General features: G+C 42.2%; 1 protein-coding gene across 1 annotated transcript in view; it reads right to left on the bottom strand.

The window, feature by feature from the left end:
* Positions 1 to 19,656, bottom strand: part of frmpd3 (FERM and PDZ domain containing 3) — a 223,975-nt gene that overhangs the window by 91,505 nt on the left and 112,814 nt on the right. Inside the window, exons 5-6 of the mRNA XM_041196152.1 lie at positions 11,635 to 11,742; positions 8,018 to 8,149 (exon numbers count right to left, since the gene is read on the bottom strand). Of these exons, the coding sequence (XP_041052086.1) occupies positions 8,018 to 8,149; positions 11,635 to 11,742 (240 nt within the window). The remainder of the gene's footprint in view (positions 1 to 8,017; positions 8,150 to 11,634; positions 11,743 to 19,656) is intronic.

Consider the following 19,656-nt stretch of genomic DNA (forward strand, 5'->3'; position numbering starts at 1 on the left):
ATCAAGTCAAGAAGTACATTGACTTGTTCCGCTTCTGATTTTTTATTTAGACCTATAGCAATGGTGTATCTTAAAACTCTTTTCCTCCAAAGACTCCAGTTCTGTGACTAGTCTGGACTATGGGTGAATCCCAGTGGAGTTGGAAGCCTGGAATTGTGATCCACTTTGAAAATGTTAAAAGTGTGGGTACAGCTTTAAGGGATTACAGGCTTTCAAGATGGCGTCACCGTTCACCGCCAAACAATAGATCTCCCTGCACTTGTTGGTTTTTGGTGGGCTTTCCAAATTGGTGGCAGCGTGCTTCTGCCTGAAAAAGAAGAGGCTGCAAAAAAGAATGTCTGTGTGGGTCTGCTAACTGCTGACTTAATTTAATCAGCGGTATCGTGTTGTGAGTCAGGACGCGTAGAAAAGAACCGCAGGCATGGTGATTAGGAAATCAGATGGTTGTGAGGTACCCGAAGTAGACAAAAATATTTATTTAGTTATTTTCTTTGCCAAACTCAGGAGCCACTTGTTGAGACTCGGAGTTGGGGATTGGGATTAACGAAAGGTTTCTTTCAAATGGCGCTTCTGACTGAATGAATGAAAAGAGATTTCTTAGGACTGGCTGGCCTGGAATTTAAAATACTTTTTCTCACCCTTGCAGGCAATGAGCTCTGCTTGCTGAAGCTGGACTTCCAAAGGAGATTCAATGGAGTCTTTTGCTGGAGTAAAACTTTTATCTTTTTGTTTCCAGGCTCTTCTCTCTCTGGGGCTTTTTATTTCTGGTGAATTTTCTCTTCATCTGTAGCTTGAGTTGGGAGTTTGTTTCAGTTCAGAATCTGTTGAAAGTGTCCTTTTCCTTAGTTTGTCTGCATTCTTGAGAGGTTAAGGGCTTTTGATCTGGACGCTGCCACCATGAAGAATCCTGCTTCGGACACCATGAAGTAGACTTTGTAGTCTTGAGTATATCAACAGCCAGTCTTTATTAACAACTCATAACTGTATACATAACATCCAGTAGACCGTACAGGTATGGAGCTGACTCCATCCTAGGCCTTTACACATCTCTGTCCATCTCTAGACTGACCCTGGCTCTGGGTCATGTGCCTTCTTACATCACTGTGTGGATGGTATTGTACTCAGACCCATTTTAACCCCGTATGTACCAGATCTTTCTACTACAGGTACAACTTGTTTCAACTGACCAGGATCAGAAAAATGCTCACAGTTCAGCATAGATTGGCAATAAGTTAGTACTAATTTCACAATTGTGCATAAAAAGGCCACAAAGGTGGCTGGAGTAAGAGGGGAAATGTCATAAGGGTGCAAAATGGGGGTACTTTTCTGAAGAGGTAAGGCACATTGCTGGAGTGAGTAGAGTAGCTTTATTGTGCACCTGACTATGATCTATGAATGCTTGATGGGGCAGTGTATGCAACGCTTCACTCTGTATCTAACTCATATTACTCCTGAAATGGGAATGCTTGATATGGACATTAGAGACAGGGTTGAGATCAGCAGGGGAGGTGTTCAACTTCACTGCAAACTGGCAGAGCCAATCATTCACCTGTTATAAAGCTCACACTATTTTTATTCCATTGATTTTAATGGAATCAGCACTGCTTAGGTAGCAAAGTTAAAAATTATGCTCATCCTGATATTTATAACTTTGATTTTCATTGATGAGCATATAAAACCTCAAATCAGCTATTCTAAACATGAAAGAGGTCACTTATCGATTTGAGCACAAATTCTACCTACAGAAAATTCTATAGCAGTTATAGAACACAAGAAGATCACAGTGGCATCACCCTAGCCAGGGTGAACTGCAACAAAGACCCTTAATGTTTCTACCTAGTCGCGCATGTCTTAATGAGTGAGTTTCTGTACATGTTTCAGAAGACTTAGTCAAAAGTCTTTTTGTAAGTGATAAAGATGTATTTTAATTTGAAAAGCATAGATGTACCTGATTTAGTATGGAATCAGTGCAACTTGAAGCACCAGTGTCATGGATAGTAGAACAGGAATTTGTTCTCGTGAGAACTGTGCACTCAGTTCTCAATGTGAGCTATGTTGTGACAGCAAGGCATTGAGTGGAGACCATGGCCTTCTCACAAAAAGGATTAACATTTGCACAGACATCATCACCGGGCCTCTATTATACTTCCCTGCCTCTGACTCGGATAAAATCTTGTTGTGGTGTGGGGTCTCACCTGCCGGCTGGAGAGCTGGCAAGAGACCCCGCGGTGCCTCTTTTCAGGAAGACCTGCTGAATCACATGCCAGTAAGGCAATGGCAACGCCACCGGCAGGCCTTCTCCTGGAATCAAGACCCCGGGGGTGGAAGTTTCATCTAGCGAGAGCTACTGACCAATCAGAGACCAGCAGCTCTTGCAGTCAGCAGTGCCACTCAGGAGGCCGTGGCTACTGTCAGGACACCCCCTTGAGTCCTGGGATTGAGGAGGACTCAGGCTACAGGTACATAACGTGTGGGGAGGCGGGAGGGGAATTTTGCAGGTTGGGGGTGCAGGGGGATGGGGGAGAGGTGTCAGTTGCAAGGGCTGAGGGTGGATCTCAGCAGACCCCCTTCCCAATGTCCAGTCCCTTGATCAGGCACTGTATCTTTGACTGAGGGACAACGTCCTGAGGTGACAAGCATCCCACACAGCTTCACCTGTCATACTGCCGCATGACAATAGGTCTTCATGCTGCTGGGTTAACAACAGTGGCAACAAAATCATTAATTGGCCATTTAAAGGCCTCAATTGGTGGTAGGGCAGGGAGTTCAACCATATGACTTTCCACCCAGAGCTTAACTCTGGTGGAGGCGGGAAGGCATCAGGGTTCGAATATACCGCTACCCCAGCAAAGTAAATGCCCTTCCTGCCTCCAAGCTCACCACCAGTGAGAGCAGAAAACTCCGCCCAGAAAGTGCACTGGGCACCAGCCTTACCAGGCACACTGGGACTTGGCCTGACTAAGGAGATGAAAAAAAACGAAAGGAGAAGAAATAAAAATGAAAAATAACATTTGCTTCCTTACAAAAAATGGTTTCATACAATCTTTAAAAAACAGGCTCTTATGCTTCGGTGGGTAAATACACCATATAATGTGATAGTGAGCCAAATAAATAAAGATTTCAAAGGAACCTTATTGCATTGGTGACTGTACAAAAAAGAGCAATATGAATGACCATTGTGTAAGTGGGATAAACTGCAAAGAAAAATGAGAGTAACCTTCAAGAAGGTCTATTATTTATTAAATCTGGCACATTCTATGCGTGCTGTGCTGTTTTGAAAATTCTGCCGTTGGAAAGTCCATCATAAAATGGCTCACATTTATTTGCAATATCTTCTATGTCCCCTTTCTCCCCTCACTCCTGCTTCTAACCCTGATCTAACTTATCTCTGCCTACTCTGCACTCTAACCATGACCTATGATTCTCCCCTTAGCCCCTGCCCCATCTTACTGTAACTATCATCCTCAACCCTTTAACTCCACTGCATCTTGTCCAATATATTTACTGACATCAAACTTCTTTCCATTCGTTCATGGGATGTGAGCATTGCTGTAGGCCAATATTTATTGCTGTCCCTAATTGCTGTTGAGCAGGTCGTGATGAGCTACTTTCTTGAACCGTTGTAATCCATGTGATGTAGGTATACCCCAAAGTGCTGTAAGGGAGGTGTCCCGTCTAGATGGTAAGAAGGAAAATATATATCTTTGTCAACCTGGCTACTTCATAAGATTATTATTTTATTTTTAAAGTGGACAAAGGCTTTACCCAGAAATGCCTGACTCATACCAGAGGAACCTCTAACCATCAGAAACTAGCAGGGACCTCATTATCTTTAAAGAGGCGTTAATGCTCCCTGTGTCTGCAGAAAATCAAATTCCAAAGAAATGCACCAACACCCTTTACATTTATAAGGCAGGGCTCTGGCCAACAGAGATGGTATGTCTGCAAGGACAAAAGGAACCCTGACTCCTCTATTAAACCTCTCAGTTCCAGACCTGGGAAAATACATCCTTTGTCCAACACCCAGGAGAAGAAGTGGGAGGTATGTCACATGACCTTCTCCAAGCTGTTAGAACCTGTAATATTGCCAGGTGGAACTGACATTAACAGGTAGCAGCTGAAAGAGCTCTGTCCAGGTAAATTGCCTGGCTCTCATCCAAACTGTGAACTACTAGAACATCGGAACATCTATATCAGGGCAGTTAAGACTAATTCATCTGCACAAGTCCTCTTCCATCTAGGAAGTCCTCGCTTCTGGAAAGATGGATCGCCCTGCAACAGTTTTAGCTTGCTAACCTCTGAAAGAATACACCATTGGAGTTTTGATTCTGGATCTGGACTCACGTGAAACCATCACTCTTATTTTTTATTGTGGGCTTGCCCTGTATGCTTTTCTTTCCCTTATCTCTCCTTTATTGTATGAGTGTAAATGGGGTGGACGTTGCAAAACCTCTTTTCGTGTTTTGTGTGCGTATAAAATAAACCAACCCTCTTATTTTACCTTATTTTGACTTTGCTGTGGGGTTATTAATAGAAGTTTGGATAACTAAAAACTGAAGGGTTGGGGAAACTACTCTGCCACTTAAAAGGGGGGAAATCAGAAATCAAAAATATCTTTCTGTTTACAGACAGGTAGTGACAAGAGAAATCAGGGCTGTTCAAATCAATTCTCCTCCTGTCCATAACAGAGGGAATTCCACAAATGTGACCCAATGACAGTGAAGGAACGGCAATGTATTTCAAGTCAGGATCATGTTTGACTTGGAACAACACTTGCTGGTGAGGTGTTCCCTTGAGTCTGCTGCTCTCGTTCTTCTAAGTGACAGAGATTGTGGGTTTGGGAGGTGCTCCTCTATCTGCCCTGCCTCTAATCACCCTTTACTTTCCTCCTATCCATGGGCTTTTCCCAAAGTGTCTATTTCTTCTTCACCTTCTTTCCCAGCCTCTTCTGATCTTCAGCATGCACTTGGTCCTGTTGTAATTATTTTCTGCTTCTAAACTCCATGTGCATTGTTATGGGAAATCAACTGGTATTAAATAGTCTAGATGACTTGGCCCCAGAATATTACAGAGTAAATCAATCCAGTGGGTAATAAAGACATAAAATTATTATTAAAGTAAAGTACGTTGAAAAGAGAGGATGGAAGCAAATTCTTTGTTCAGAAAGTGATATGCTTTTGATGGCTGATTTAACTCTTAGCAAGAGCGGTGGGAGCTGAGGCAGACAATAAATAATTGAGCCCCACCGTAGTGTCAGGCAGGTATGGTGAGGAACCCTCGATGCATTCTCCACATAGGCTTCAGGTTTCAATTACAGTCAGGCCTGGATGAAATCTACATATTTATAGAAGGACCCTGCTTTTTCCAGGGTGCCTCTTTGCTGTTCAGAAGGGCAGGTTAAAATTGCAATTGTTATGAAGAGGTGTGGAGGATAAATTTGGCCAAATAGAGTGCATAAAAAAGATAAACAAGGTTCGTGGTTTGTAGCTGGCATTTTTGTTTGACTGCAGTTAGCGTTTGAGGGCCTTGTTTTCAGCGCTGAGGCGGTTTGAAGTTATGTCTGGTGTTTTCTTCTTCTCTGGAGATGCTGCTACAAAACTGAAGTCTTCCTTTAAAAACTCTCTGTCGACTGCAGCACTGAAGATAAACCAAATTTAGTAGACAGGGCTCAGTCTTTCCATGGAGAGAGAGAGGAAGAGAGAGAGCAGGAGGATTTCCTTTGTTCAACTGCTGTGATGTTCTGCAAACTACAAGCTTAAAACACAGAAATAGAGCTTGGCTTGTCCCTCTCCAACTGCCAGTTTCAAACAATCATTGTATATTCCAGCTATAATTTGATTGAATCAAGTCTGGATGTTATCTTAGTATCAAAGACCTTTGTTCAAGTAATCAGTCTCTGAATAGTTCATTTCCAATTGTTGACTACTGTAGGCTGCCAGAGATGTCTTTGATAGAGGACCCAAAACATCAACTTTGTTCTTCTCCACCGATGCTGCCAGACCTGCTGAGTTTTTCCAGGTATTTCTGTTTTTGTTATGTCTTTGATAAGGCTGGAAGAGGGCTGTTTACAATTCCCAGGGGAGTGTCATTGTTTGAAGTGAGTTTCTTAGACTGGTTAGCTGTGTGATCTATGGTGATGTAGATTAGATTCAGTTACTTTGCTGTAGATTGAAATCACTTTAGTCTGTTTCAAAAAAATCTCTTTGCAAAAGTCCATTTCTTATTTCTAGCCAATGAATTAAAAATCAATATTTGACGTAAGCACATCTTTGTAACACATTCCTCCGCAGGAGGTGGGATCAGTACGGGTAAGTTGGTTGAAAAATTTTAACTGCCCACCCACCTGGTTTCACAAGATTAAAATTGATCCTTTGGATAATCTACTTCTTCATTTCTTCTATCTCAAATTTGACCTCTGGTTCTGCTGATGCATTCTCCAGTATAATAATGGTGCTAGGACCAGCCACATAGGGCTGAATTTTCCAAACTTAGTCCATGCAGGAAAGGTAGGACAATTAGTGGGTCAGGAACCCACTGGAACCTCCAGTGGGCTTTGTTGAGGTTCTTTAATTGAGCCATGGTATTAACATCTTGCTTCTGGGTTTCCCAGTCAATCATAGAGGGCAGGCATGCTGATACACCAGATCTGTCAGAGGAAGGATTTCTAATTAAAGAAACCCAGCATGGATTAGAATGGCTGAAATGCACATGGATTTTGAGCCTGCAGAAGAGAATGCAGAGCATTTGGATGAGGCAGAGACCTGGGGTAAGGATGGCCCTCCAGTGACAGGCACCTTGATAGCCACTGGCAATGCCTGTCCGCAGCTCCACTTGGGAGGAGGTCTTGCTCCAAGAGACTACAGAAGTCAGCAGTGATCAGTCATGAAAACCCAAGCCTCCTGAAACAGTGGTGTTCATACATGTCACATAGAGCTGATCCTGGGCTGTAGAGCCTGCATGGGGGCCTCATCTCCTTCCAGTTGGATCTTTGTTTCATTCACACTGTCCTCTGGGTGGGCATACAGCTGAGAAGAGGGCAGCTGGTAATGGTGCTGGTGTTGTTCCTGCAGCTGCTGGTGCTGTTAGTGGTGCTGCTCCTCCTGTTCTCTCTGCTCTCATGCCATGGTGAAGGTGGATGCAGGAAAGTGCAGTTGATGGTGACTGAAGTGCTAGACAGGTGAAGTGACTGGCAAGAAGTTGGCAATCACCTGTCAAGCAGTGATAACACTCTCTGAGCAAAGAAGTGCTTTGAACAGCTCCTCAGTTTACTGATCAAAGGCTTCGCAGCCTGCCAGTTTCACCGAAGAAGCCTTGGTGACTCTGGTGAGTTGTTGGCAGCATGGAAAATAGGTCATCTGGCTGTTATAGCCTCAAACCTTGGTTAAAATATTACTTAACTGCCTATTAGAATATTTAAATGCTTTACCCAATAGCTGCACAGGGGTTAAAAACAAAAAACTGCGGATGCTGGAATTCTGTTTTTGAGCTGCACAGGGGTTCCCCACTTGCCTTCAAACCCGTCCAGGTAAAACCCAGGAGTGACAGGATGATGTTGGCTTCCAACCAGCTGTCACTTATGGGACTCAAACCCCATACACATCCAAACCCACTTCATCTTGCCTGTAAAATCTCAGCCCACTACTCCAAGTCTTCCTGCCACCAATCTCTGAATAGTAGAGAAAGACAAAAGGTTCAGGATTCCTTTTCCCAATCATTATCTAACATTCCTGTCAGAAGTGTGCAAGTGTCAATCAGGTGAGGAGGGCATCAGATATGAATGGGGGTGGTACCATCCTTCCTGTCACTCAATAGTTATGTCCAAGCTAATGCACGAAGGCAGAAGGCCATTCACACCCAGAGAATCATATCCTAAGATATGTTACTACGTAATACTATATGTATGGAGAAATGATGTTATGGAGGAAAATTAGAAGGAAATATGATCAAAAGAAAAATAAAAAGAAACAGCTGCTAAAACATGAATGTCAGAGCAGTATTAACAGCTGTTTGTACTGACCTGTATCAGAGTCTCTGCCTCATGAAGCAGAAGGAGTTTCTTCTCTGGCCCTTCATTGCCCACCTCCAGTACCAGGGCAAAGTGTTCTATGCACCTGAGACACAGCTTATCTTGCAGCGTAAGAATCACGTCCTACGAATGCATAACACTGTGTAAGTCAGAAGCTGCAAATTTCCAATATAGAGTTCACAAAGGAGAAACAGTCAATATTATTCAACATCAATGTTTGAGTGTTAAGATGTTGTAGAAGGATACAGGGGAGTTTCCAGATGAAGTTTTCTAGTTTGTCTGCTGTAACTTTAGCGGAAGAGTAATGGAATCTCTGAGGAAACCCCATAATATTTATTCCATTGACAACTTTTCATGATTAATTGCATTATTTTAATTTTGAAGAACTATTTAAATTAACATTTTTGTACAGCAGGGAGTCGGGTATGGATACTTGAAATTATGTTTGCATCATAACTTTCTTCTCCCTTTATCTGTGCTGTTACCTATGAAAACTCGTACCTGTGAATTAGTAGTAGGATGGTGCGTGTAAAGTAGAAGAACCTTGTTTTGCACTAGTGTAAATGCTGAAACCTTCTAAACCAGTGGACAGAACAAATTTTCAGTTTCATCACAGGCAGTAGTGCTAACATAGGATCAATGGGAACTGAATCTGTGATCTTGCTTGGTTTTAATATTCTATACTATATTTATTTCCTTATTTGAACACTTGCACAACAATGGAAGCTCCAAGAGAAATCTACTGCCTCAGAAATAATTTATTTAAAGAGCCCACATTCCATAAAGAGGTATAACACCTCTGGTGAGGCTGAAACAAAACATGTAAGCAAGCCTATTTAATCTCACTTCTTATTTTCAGACATACAAACCTAGGAAGCTAGCAAAATGTGACAAAGTTTTAAAAAAGCTGATGTTGCAAATTCAGGCCTTCCATTGATAGCTCCTTGAGTTTAGCAGCATCCATTGATCCCATAAGTGGTCCAAGCATCATTTTATGGGAATGGACTGACACTACCCTTGTAGTTGTATGATAATGGTAATATTCATGCTCTCTGCACATGTGCTTCTTCAATTTCTCAAAAGGGAAACCAAGCAAGCAATTGGTGAGACAAAGTCAGATGCAAATCAATAGACAGCTTTATTTCACAGTAAGGTGAATATACAGAGTATATTTAATTTAATTCAATCAGGACAACTTATCTTTGCATAATGATACAAAATACAGAACATGCCGCATTTCTCCACATCAGTGGGTTGTGTTACTTGACTTAAATAAATGGCTTCTAACCGTACACCAGCATTTCCAACTTCACGAATCACACCGAAGGGTCACACAGCTTTCTTTTTAAAAATCTAAACGGTTGTCTATTGCCCAAATTTTCACCCACAAGTCAGGAGAACTCATGCTTCACGAACCCGACCTTTAAAAATGTCTGCCTTAATATCAGATTTTTGGTCCAAGGGGCAGGATTTAAAACAAAAATGAAAATACCTGGAAAAACTCAGCAGATCTGGCAGCATCTGCAGAGAGGAACACAGTTAACTCCTTCTGCTTCATTAGTTCTGTTGAAGAGTCATATGGACTTGAAACATTAACTGTGTTCCTCTCCGCAGATGCTGTCAGACCTGCTGAGTTTTTCCAGGTATTTTTATTTTTGTTTTGGATTTCCAGCATCCGCAGTTTTTTGCTTTTATCTTAGGGCAGGATTTAAAGTCAGGGTGGGTGACCCCGGAAGAACTGAAGAGGCGGGGTGGGTGGAAGGCCTGGCTTGGGGATCCAGCACTGTGTCCAAAATTTAAAAATAAAGAATAAATCATGAAACATCCCTCCAGCCCTCACCCCCACACATTCCCAATGCCCCAATCCATGCCACCTCATGCCCTGTACCACTCCATAACTCCTTATATCCTCCAAGACAACCTAAGCCCCTCCACCACCCGATGGTCCCTCATACCCTCCATACCTACCTATGCCCCTCCACCCACCCCCATGGTCCTTTATAGCATCTATGCCAACTGAGTGGCAACTCATGTCAACCCATGCCCACACCCACCACCCTTTGCCCTTATACCTACCATGCCAACTCACTCAATATCCAGCATGGGCAGACCTCTGGACTCATGCAGAGATGAGATAAAATAAAAGTTTTATAAAATAAAGTTCCAAGTTCTATTGTAGTCTGTATTGTTGAAAAAAAAAACCTTTATTTATGAAAAGTCGTTTACTACATTTACAATCTTTCACTAAATGAAGCCTTTAACAGCAAAGATTTCAGTCAAGTTCACAATCCCTTATAAGGGTTCATTTACTTTCCAAAGGAGTACCCTGGCTATCCAAATTAATCCACAAAATTCATACTAGGGCCGGGATTTTCTAGCTCCGTCGTAGGTGGGACCCGCCGAGGGTAAGGCGGCGCCCCAGCCAGAAGCACATTGACTTGCGGTGGGACCAGAAGATCGCGGCGGCGGGCGGGTGCAGGAAATCCTGCCAAATCTCGCTTCTCTTCACACTTCAGGTTTCACACTCCAAGACTACCAAAATCCCAACTGAGTGCAGGCAGTCAATGATTTAAGTAGCCAGCTGCCTCCTTAAAACACACATGTGCTAAATGCACCCCAACCCCATTACCACTCCTGTGAAAATGGGAATTGCCATATTTAGGCCACTTTTGCCATTTTCACCATGATAGAGTTCTCCGTCATGGTGAAAATCTGGGCCTATGTCTCTGCTTTTAAGGTACATCCTTACTTTGTGAAATAATGTTAGATGTATGATAATGAGTTAGCAGCTCATTTTACATCTCTCCCCAATTTTTATTTCCATTGAGAGGTGATAATCAGCTCGCTATCACCCATTTTATATTATCACAAAAGTCAAAGTTTTATTCCTTAGTGCTTTATCTTCCTTTGTTCATAATTAGAAAGCATCAATGACTTCCAACACCACAGCATGAATTGTTATTCAATTTCCAAGACAGGTTATCAAATTGCTCAATATTTGCAATCTATGGAAAACAACATCAAAGTGAAATCTTTAGCATCCTAATTACCTATTGTTGCAGAACCTTTTAACATGTGCATGTACTATGGTTTAAAATACAACATTTAAAGATAACTTTTTCAAAACCTTTCTGTGCAAAAAATTATCAGAAGATCCTGAAATATATGACATAAGAATAATTATATGAAAGTGTAGCTTATCTGCAGATATACCCAGCACTAAATAACATAAAAAATGAAAATAAAATACCTGGCAGTGTGGTAGCGGCTAATTTAGAAATTAACAATTATAATTTTGAAATTTCTGAATGTGAGAGTTGAAGGTGGAGGTGGGTGGGTGTAAATGGAGGGGGGAGTACCTCTCCACTGAAAATGTTTACTTTGACATGTTACTTGGTGTTAATTGGTGCATTTTGTAGAATCTTAGGGGTTAATTTTGGCTCCCAAAAACAAATGGGTTGGGATTGGGTGGGATATAAAAAGTCAAATCCAACCCCAACCCATCTCAAAGCTGCCCAGAGGTGGAATGGGGATGGCAGGCAATTCTGTATGCTAGTTAAAAATGATTATGGATTTAAGTTTCCTGTGTTCTTCTCAGTTGCTCTTACCCTCACGGTTGTTCTGCTGTCAAAGGTGAACGATTTCATCTGACCGTTTTCCAGGTACACATTCAGCACGTTGGAGATTAGCATCAGAGTTTCCTCTTTCATAGGATCCTAAAAGAGATAGAAAGTGGTTGAATTTATTCCAATACCCTTCTGTAATATCCTTTATCCAACAAGTAAAATAAGGACCCTGTTGCTGTCCTAATGGTTTGTGTTGGTATGTGTCAGAAGGTTGTGGTATTAAGCTTTATTGGATTTTGGATGAAATCTTAAATTGAGGCCCTGCTTCAAACTGCAGAGCAAGCCTGAGGCCAAACAGTGCAAGAGATCAATAAGTAAAATTGGTGACAGAGAGTCAGCAAGAGTGGAAAGTCAGAGCACGAACTGAGGTAGATTGGCTGGTAACAAGCTTTCAAAGGTCAGCTTCAAGAAAGAATGACAGAGCCTGAAGGTCAAGAAAAGCGGTCTTGAGGGAGTTCAGGAGCAGAGCAGTAGAGCAGCAGAAGAGTTAAGGAGAGTTATAGGGAACCATAGCACAGTGGCAATGCTGGACTAGTAACCCAGAGATCCAGATTAATGCTCTGGAGACATGAGGTCAAATTTCATCATGGCAACTGTGAAATTTAAATTCGATTAATAAAGCTGAAATAAAATGATAATCTCTTTAATAAAACTACCAGATTGTCATCTGGTTCATTATACTTCAGGGGATGAAACCTGCCATCCTTACCCATACAGTCAGGTCTACATGTGACTCCAGAGCCACAGCAATGTGATTGACTCTTAACTGCCCTCTGAAATAGCTGAGCAAGTCACTCATTTTATTCTGCTACAGGAAAGTCAAATAAGAATAAAATCAAATGGACCACCCAGCTTTGACCTAGGTACCAGGAGTGACCAAAAAACACCTTCCCCAGTTGACCCCATAAAGTAACATCTATCACTAACCCTAAGTAACCACTAATATCAGCACATTTGGCACTTGTGCCAAAATTAGGAGAGCTGTCCCACAGCCTAGTCAAGCAACAGCCTGACATAATCATATTCACCGAACCATACTTTACAGCCAATATTCCAGACTCCTCTATCAGCATTCCTGTATATGTTCTGTCCCATTGGCTGGACAGACCCACCAGAGGTGGCAGCATAATGGTATACAGTAGGGAGGGAGTGGCCCTGGGTGTCCTCAACACTGACTCCGGACCCAACAAAGTCTCATGATATCAGATCAAACACGGGCAAGCAAACATCCTGCTGATTATCACTTACTGCTCTTCCTCAGCTGATGAAGTAATACTCTTCCATGTTAAACAGCACTTGGAAGAAACAATGAAGGTAGCTAGGGCACAGGGCTGGGTGGGGGACTTAAATGTCCATGACAAAGAGTGGCTCAAGATCACGAGGACATACAGTATGCCTCCATGTTAAGTATCCCCATTTAAGCCACCCTGCTTTAACAGTCAGTAAATAGGACCCATATTCACATTTAGTGTTGGGAATTTTGTTTTAACATCATTTCAAACTGGGTCTGACATAGGATTGTGTGACCTGATTGGTGCAATTTTGAAGTGAAGGTCTCTCCTGCTTCCTGACCCTCCCAGTTGCTGCCCACCTTCTCTCTTGCTGACTCTCCCTCACCGAACCTTTGGTCACTGCTGATCTTCCCACTTGCCAGCACTTCTCGCTGTTTCTCCAGGTTGCTGCCGACTCTCCCTCTCACTGACCCTCCCAGTCATTGTCAACCCTCCCTCATGCTGACTCTTCCGGTCGCTGCCGACTATCTCTCTCGCCGCCTCTCCAGCTTGCGGCTTACCTTTGCAACACTGCAACTCATAGCTGCTCTTCCTGCCTTTTGCCGCTCATCTCATGGGCCCTCACCGACTGTGAGGCTTTGGGACAGGGAAGCGGCGAACAGGAAGTGGGGGGGGGTGCGAGATGTAGGGTCAACAAGAGGGAAGTATAGTGATCTTGATTGTAATTCAAAATTGAAGTCAATGGAAATCAGGGGGAAAATTATTCATTGGCTGGAGTCAAACCTAGCACAAAAGAAGATGGTTGTAGTTTTTGGAGGCCTATCATCTCAGCCAGAGGACATCACAGCAACGGTTCCTTAGGGCAATGTCTATGTCCAACCATCTTCAGCTCATTCATTAATAACCTTCCCTCCAATATAAGGTCAGATGTGGGGATGTTTGCTGACGATTGCACAGAGTTGAGTGCCATTCACAACTCTACAGATAATGAAGCACTCTGTGTCTGCATGCCACAAGACCTGGATAACATTCAGGTTTGGGCTGACAAATGGAAAGTAACATTTGCGTCACACAAGTCCACGAAATGACCATCTTCAACCAGAGAGAAACTAACCATCTCCCCTTGACTCAATGACATCACCTTTGCTGAATCCCCCACCATCAACATCTTGGGAGTTACCATTGATCAGACCAGCCATATAAATACTGTAGCTACAAGAGCAGGTCAGAGGCAGAGTATTCTGTGATAATTAACTCCCCAAAGTCATCTACAAGCCACCATCTACAAGGCGCATGACAGGAGTGTGCGATAGAGTACTTGGATACGTGTAGTTCCAACACTCAAGAAGCTCATTACCATCCAAGACAAAGCAGCCCACTTGATCAGCACCCCAAACGTTCCCTCACACACAGTGGGAATAGGGTGTACCGTTGACAAGATGCAGTACAGCAACTCGCCAAGATCTTTCAACAGTATCTTCCAATCCTGCAACTTCTTCTACCTAAAAGGACATGGGCAAGTAGACACATGGTAACACCACCTGGAAGTTCTCCTCCAAGGCACTCAAATTCCTGACTTGGAAATATATCGCCATTCCTTCACTTTTGCTGGGTCAAAATCCTGGAACTCCCTCCCTATTAGCATTGTGGGTGACGGACTGCAGATTTTCAAGAAGGCAACTCACCACTATCCTCTCAAGAGCAATTAGGGATGGGCAATAAATGCTGACCTAGCCAGTGATGCTCACATTCCAAAAATGAATGAAAAATAAGTTATGAATCAAATGGAAAAGGCCTCAGAGAGCCCCAAGGTAAGGGAATGCAAGTGTCATGGAAAGAGGTAAAGAGTACCTTAAGTGGCAACTGCAGAAGGGGAGGAGCCATTGGTGAGTGAACTTATTTTTCTATGTCAAATCTGGCACAAATCTTAAATTTATTTCTGATAAAATTAGAGAGTAATTGAATAAATAGTAGCATTTAACTTTTTTCCCCAGTGTTATCGTTTAGGGGAGCAATATCTGGACAGCTTGCTCCACAGACTTCTGTCACATCTTGTACAGAAGTGCTCGTTTAAAATGGGGTTAGTGTGACCAACTGGATGATGAGTAAGGGCTCAGAGGTGAGATAGGGAATGAGGACCTACAGAAACTGATGCTACCAAACAAGTACAATGTATATCCAACCCGTGAGGTTAAGGATAAAAAGTGTCAGATGGACAACCAGAATGTGAAGCATCATACCTTGGAGCAGGAAGATTAAAGGAGAAGAGGACAATGAACTCAGAGGAGAGAGAACATGATTAATTGAGACAAAGGTAAAATCAAAAATGATCTCATCACCAAAAATGAGAAGCCCTAGGTACAGAGGCTGTGGGAGGAAAGCAGTAGGATAAATTGGCATGACACTTGGATGGGCAGTACAGAATCAGGATTTTAAATGAGAGGTGAGAGGGTATAACCAGGTGAGATGCGCAAAGGTGCAGAAAGTCTAGAGGATTATGGGGACAGACCAAGGTGACTTTGGTTATATTCACCAGGCCGTCACTGCGACGATATGCAGGTGGAAAGTGGTGAAGGGTATAGCCAGGCAAGGAGGCTTCAAATAGGGAGAAAGTGTCATCACTTCTCAGCCAGGTTTCTGTGAAGGCCATGTGGTTGATGTAATCATCCACAATAAGATTGTGGAGTGCAAGTGCTTTGTTCGTGAGTGAACAAACATTCTGGAGGAAGATGCGGAGGGGGACAGTGAGCTCTGAATTAATGGCCGAGTCCACAGCGTCAGCACTGGGAAGGGAGAATTGGATAGGGAGAAGATTGGCAAGATCAGCCCTAGCAGGTTTGCTGGGCGGGAAGGTCAGTGAGAGAGTAGGATGGAACAGTTTTGGTTGCTGCTTGTGAGAGGGCAGTGAAGAGTGCCTTGATGAGTTCTCTGGAGATTGCTAAGAGAGGCACAGAAGCAAATTGTAGGGTTACCTAAGTGGAAGTCAAACCTGCGATGGTGGAGTAGGAAAGTTGAGGAGTACTGAAGGCTTAGGGGTAAGGATTTAGGAAAGCAAAATACCCAAGAGAAGAGAAATGAAAAGTGGCACAATAACATGAGAGAGAATTCTAGGAGGGGCAGAGAGAAATGAAGTAAAAGGAGGAGAAAACTAATAAAATGGAAATTAAGTGATGGGTTCAGATCTGGATTGTCAGCCAAAGTGTGTATGCAAACGGACATGGGAAAGCTTCAGTTACACATGTTGCTTCTGTAGTAATAATTAGGATGCACATATTCTAGTGGTGAACGGGAAATAGATAGGAGTTGAAAGACTAGGCAAGGGGTTCTGTTTGGAGAGTACCAGGGCTATGAGCAAAATTAAAGAAAAGGACTTCAAAGGTTATAATCCCTGGATTATTACTCAAGTCACTTGCAAATGGTGTAGGGACAAACAGATCAGGGGGATGAACCTGAGGCTGAAGGTCTCGAAAAGAGGGATGCCATTTTATTGGACACTGGCATCAATATTGCGATAGCAAGGAACTGCATTGTTGGAATGAGTTGCCTCTGAAAGAGGCTGGGACCAGCGTGTTATTGGAAAGGATAAATAGGGTTGTCACAAGGACTTTAAACTAGTATGTGGGTGGGAGCACGGGAGGGAGGGGGAGGGGTACGTTCAATGATGAAGGGGGAGAGCTCAGATGGAAAAGGTAGGATATATAATAGTTCAAAATAAACTAAAAGGGCGAGAGTAGAGTAACCATTAGAAATTGTGCTTTAAGCACCACAGGAACAGGAAAAACTAAAAGATGTAAAATAATTAAACCAGAAGCAAGAAAGAAGAAAAGTAAAATACTAAAGGAGCAGGACAGGTTACGGTGTGCAACCCAAATATGCATTCTTTATACGAGAAACAAATTGAATGAATTGCTGGTGCAAATACAATTTGGAGGGTGTGACATGGTACCATTACTGAGACATGGGCCTGAATTTTGCGTTCGTCGGGTGTGTGCGATTGGCAGGCCCGGGAGCGGACTGGAAATTGTCCCTGACTGCGATTGGCCCCTGACTGCGATTTCATGCTGGCTGCCCAATTATTGGCCAGCCAGAGCGAAACGGGCCTTGAAAAAGGCTCAGCGTTGTCGGTGGGGGCGGGAAGAGGGCGGGCGCCGACATCACTGCGGATGCAGGGTGAATGCTTCCACTGAGCTCCCTGAAGGCAGACAGATGCCTCAGGGAGCTGCAAACTCTGAAATAATAAAAGAAAGCACAAAAAGGCTGCAAAAAATGTCCATGCAGCGCAATCAAGCACCTGAAGACAGACCTCATAAAAAAAAGTTCCGAGATACTTATTTTTAATTTAAATCCTAACAGAGATTTCATCCCGCACTTGGATGAGGTTTTATCAAAAGTGTAAAGCCACCTGGCTGATTGGCCAGCCCACCAACCATATGCTTGGACGGACCATGAAAAATTGCTTACAATTGGGCCGTTAATTAGCTTAATTGCCCGCTTGTCAGCGGGTGCTCTTCTGACTTTTGGGTACGCCTGCAAGCAAAATATTTCATGCGATTTTACGCCCTTTTGGGTCAGGCACGCGCCCACCCACGGGATGTAAAATTCTGGCCATGGCTGCAAGACATGTTAGGGCCGAGAACTAAATATACCAGGTTATAACGCCTACAGGAAAAATAGTGAAAATGGTAGAGGGGAAGGAGTAACCTTAGTGATTAAAGATGAAATCACTTCAAATGATGAGTAAGGATGTAGCAAGAGGTAAGCAGATAAGGGAGGCTTTATTGGTAGAATTAAAAAATAGAAGAGGATTTAAGACTGTAGTGGAAGCTGTTCACAACATGTATGTTGTGAAGTGCTAGATTGTATAATTGCAGAGATTGGACAGGCATGTAGCAAATGTAGAATGATTTTAATGGGGGATTTTAACTTTCATATAGATTAAGATAAGAAGTCTAAAACATGTTAGAAAGGCGGTGAATTTCTTAAGTATGTCTGGGATAGTTTTCTGCAGCAATATTTCCTAAAATCAACAAGGGGCCATATCATTTTAGATCTAGTAATGAGTAAAGATTTAGTTAACAACCTGACAGTGTGTGAACAATCATCTAATAGCAAGCATGCTCAACATAATGTTTGAAAAGGAGAAACATTGAACAGCTACGTAGGTTTCAGATTTAGATAAGGCTGACTTCAATGGGATGAGACTGTCCGAGTAAACTGGGCAAATCTCTTAATGGCAAAACAACAGAAGCAGTGGGAGTAAGAGGCAAGAGCTCTACTTGCAAAAAATGACAACTAAAGAAGTAAATGACAACATAAAACAAAAAGAAAAAGCTTACAAATATGCAAAAAATAGAGCAGACCCATAGAGGGAAAGATACAAAGAACAAGAAAGGATGGCAAAATAGATGGTAAGAGCTTCAAAAAGCAAATATGAAAAGAAACCTGCAAAGGATATCAAAATCAATACAAAATTTTTTTACAATTATATTAAAAAGAGGGTGGGTGATAAAACTGATAAAGCTGATACTGTCAATGAAAATAGGAAATGGTGGACATGTTGAATAATTACTTTGTGTCAGTATTTACCAAACGTTTGGCCATTTACCCAACTATATCCTTATGTAGCTCGGTGTCTAATTTTTTTTAACAACAATCCTGCGGCTGTTTCATTGTGTTAAAGGCACTACATAGTTATAGTTGTTATTGTTGTTGTACAGAACATGATCAGCAATGATAAATGGGGGACAGGAAATGCCCAAAATTAATGAAAGCAAACTAACAGTAATTTAGAAAATAATGATGTTAAAGAGTGGCAAATCTCTCAGAGCAGCTCAATTCCATCTCAGGGTTTTAAAGGAAACAGGTAAAAACATTGCAGAAATCAAAACTATAATCTTCCAAAGTTCTCATGATTTGGAAACTATTGCTTTAGTTTGGAAAATTACACATATCATTGCAATACTTAAGGATGGTGACAAAAGGAAACAAGGAAATTATAGTTTAACATTTGTTGTCAGGAAACTGTTTGAGTCTCCAATTAAGGATTAGATGACTGAACACCTTGAACAGTTTCAGCTAATTAGAGACAGACAACATGGGTTTGTAAAGGGTAGAGCATCACTGATCAACCTGATTGAATTTTTTGAAGAGTTGACTAAATTGGTGAACAGCAGAATGTCTATGGATGTTATTTATGTAGCCTTCCATAAGGCATTTTAAAAAGTCCTTTACAAAAGACTATTAGCTCAAGGTGAAGTTTATGGAATTGAAGGCAAATTATTGACCAGATTGACAAATTGACAGGAGACAGAAAGTTGGAATAATGAAGAAGTGCTCTAATTGGCAGGATGCAACTAGTGGTGTCCTGTGTTGGGGCCTCAATTATTCACTGTATTTATTGACAATCTAGATAATGGGATAAATAGCCACATATCTAAATTTGCTAATGACAGAATGATAGGCAGTGTTGTATGCAGTGTTTACAGAAGGATAAAATTACAAAGAGATATTGATAAAGTGAATGGGTAAAGCTGTTGCAAATGGATTTCAATGTAGGCAAATGTGAGGTCATCCACTTTGTACCTATGAAGGATAAATCTGTGTACTTTCTAAATGGTGAAAAACTAGAAAAAGTGGAGGCCCAAAGAACAAAAGCAAAATACTGCAGATTCTGGAAGTCTGAAATAAAAACAGGAAGTGCTGGAAAAACTCTGCAGGTCTGGCAGCATCAGTGGAGAGAGAAAGAGTTAATGTTTCAAGTCAAGAATGAGAA

This window comes from Carcharodon carcharias, chromosome 9 (genome assembly GCF_017639515.1).
Source record: "Carcharodon carcharias isolate sCarCar2 chromosome 9, sCarCar2.pri, whole genome shotgun sequence".
NCBI classification, from domain to species: Eukaryota; Metazoa; Chordata; class Chondrichthyes; order Lamniformes; family Lamnidae; genus Carcharodon; species Carcharodon carcharias.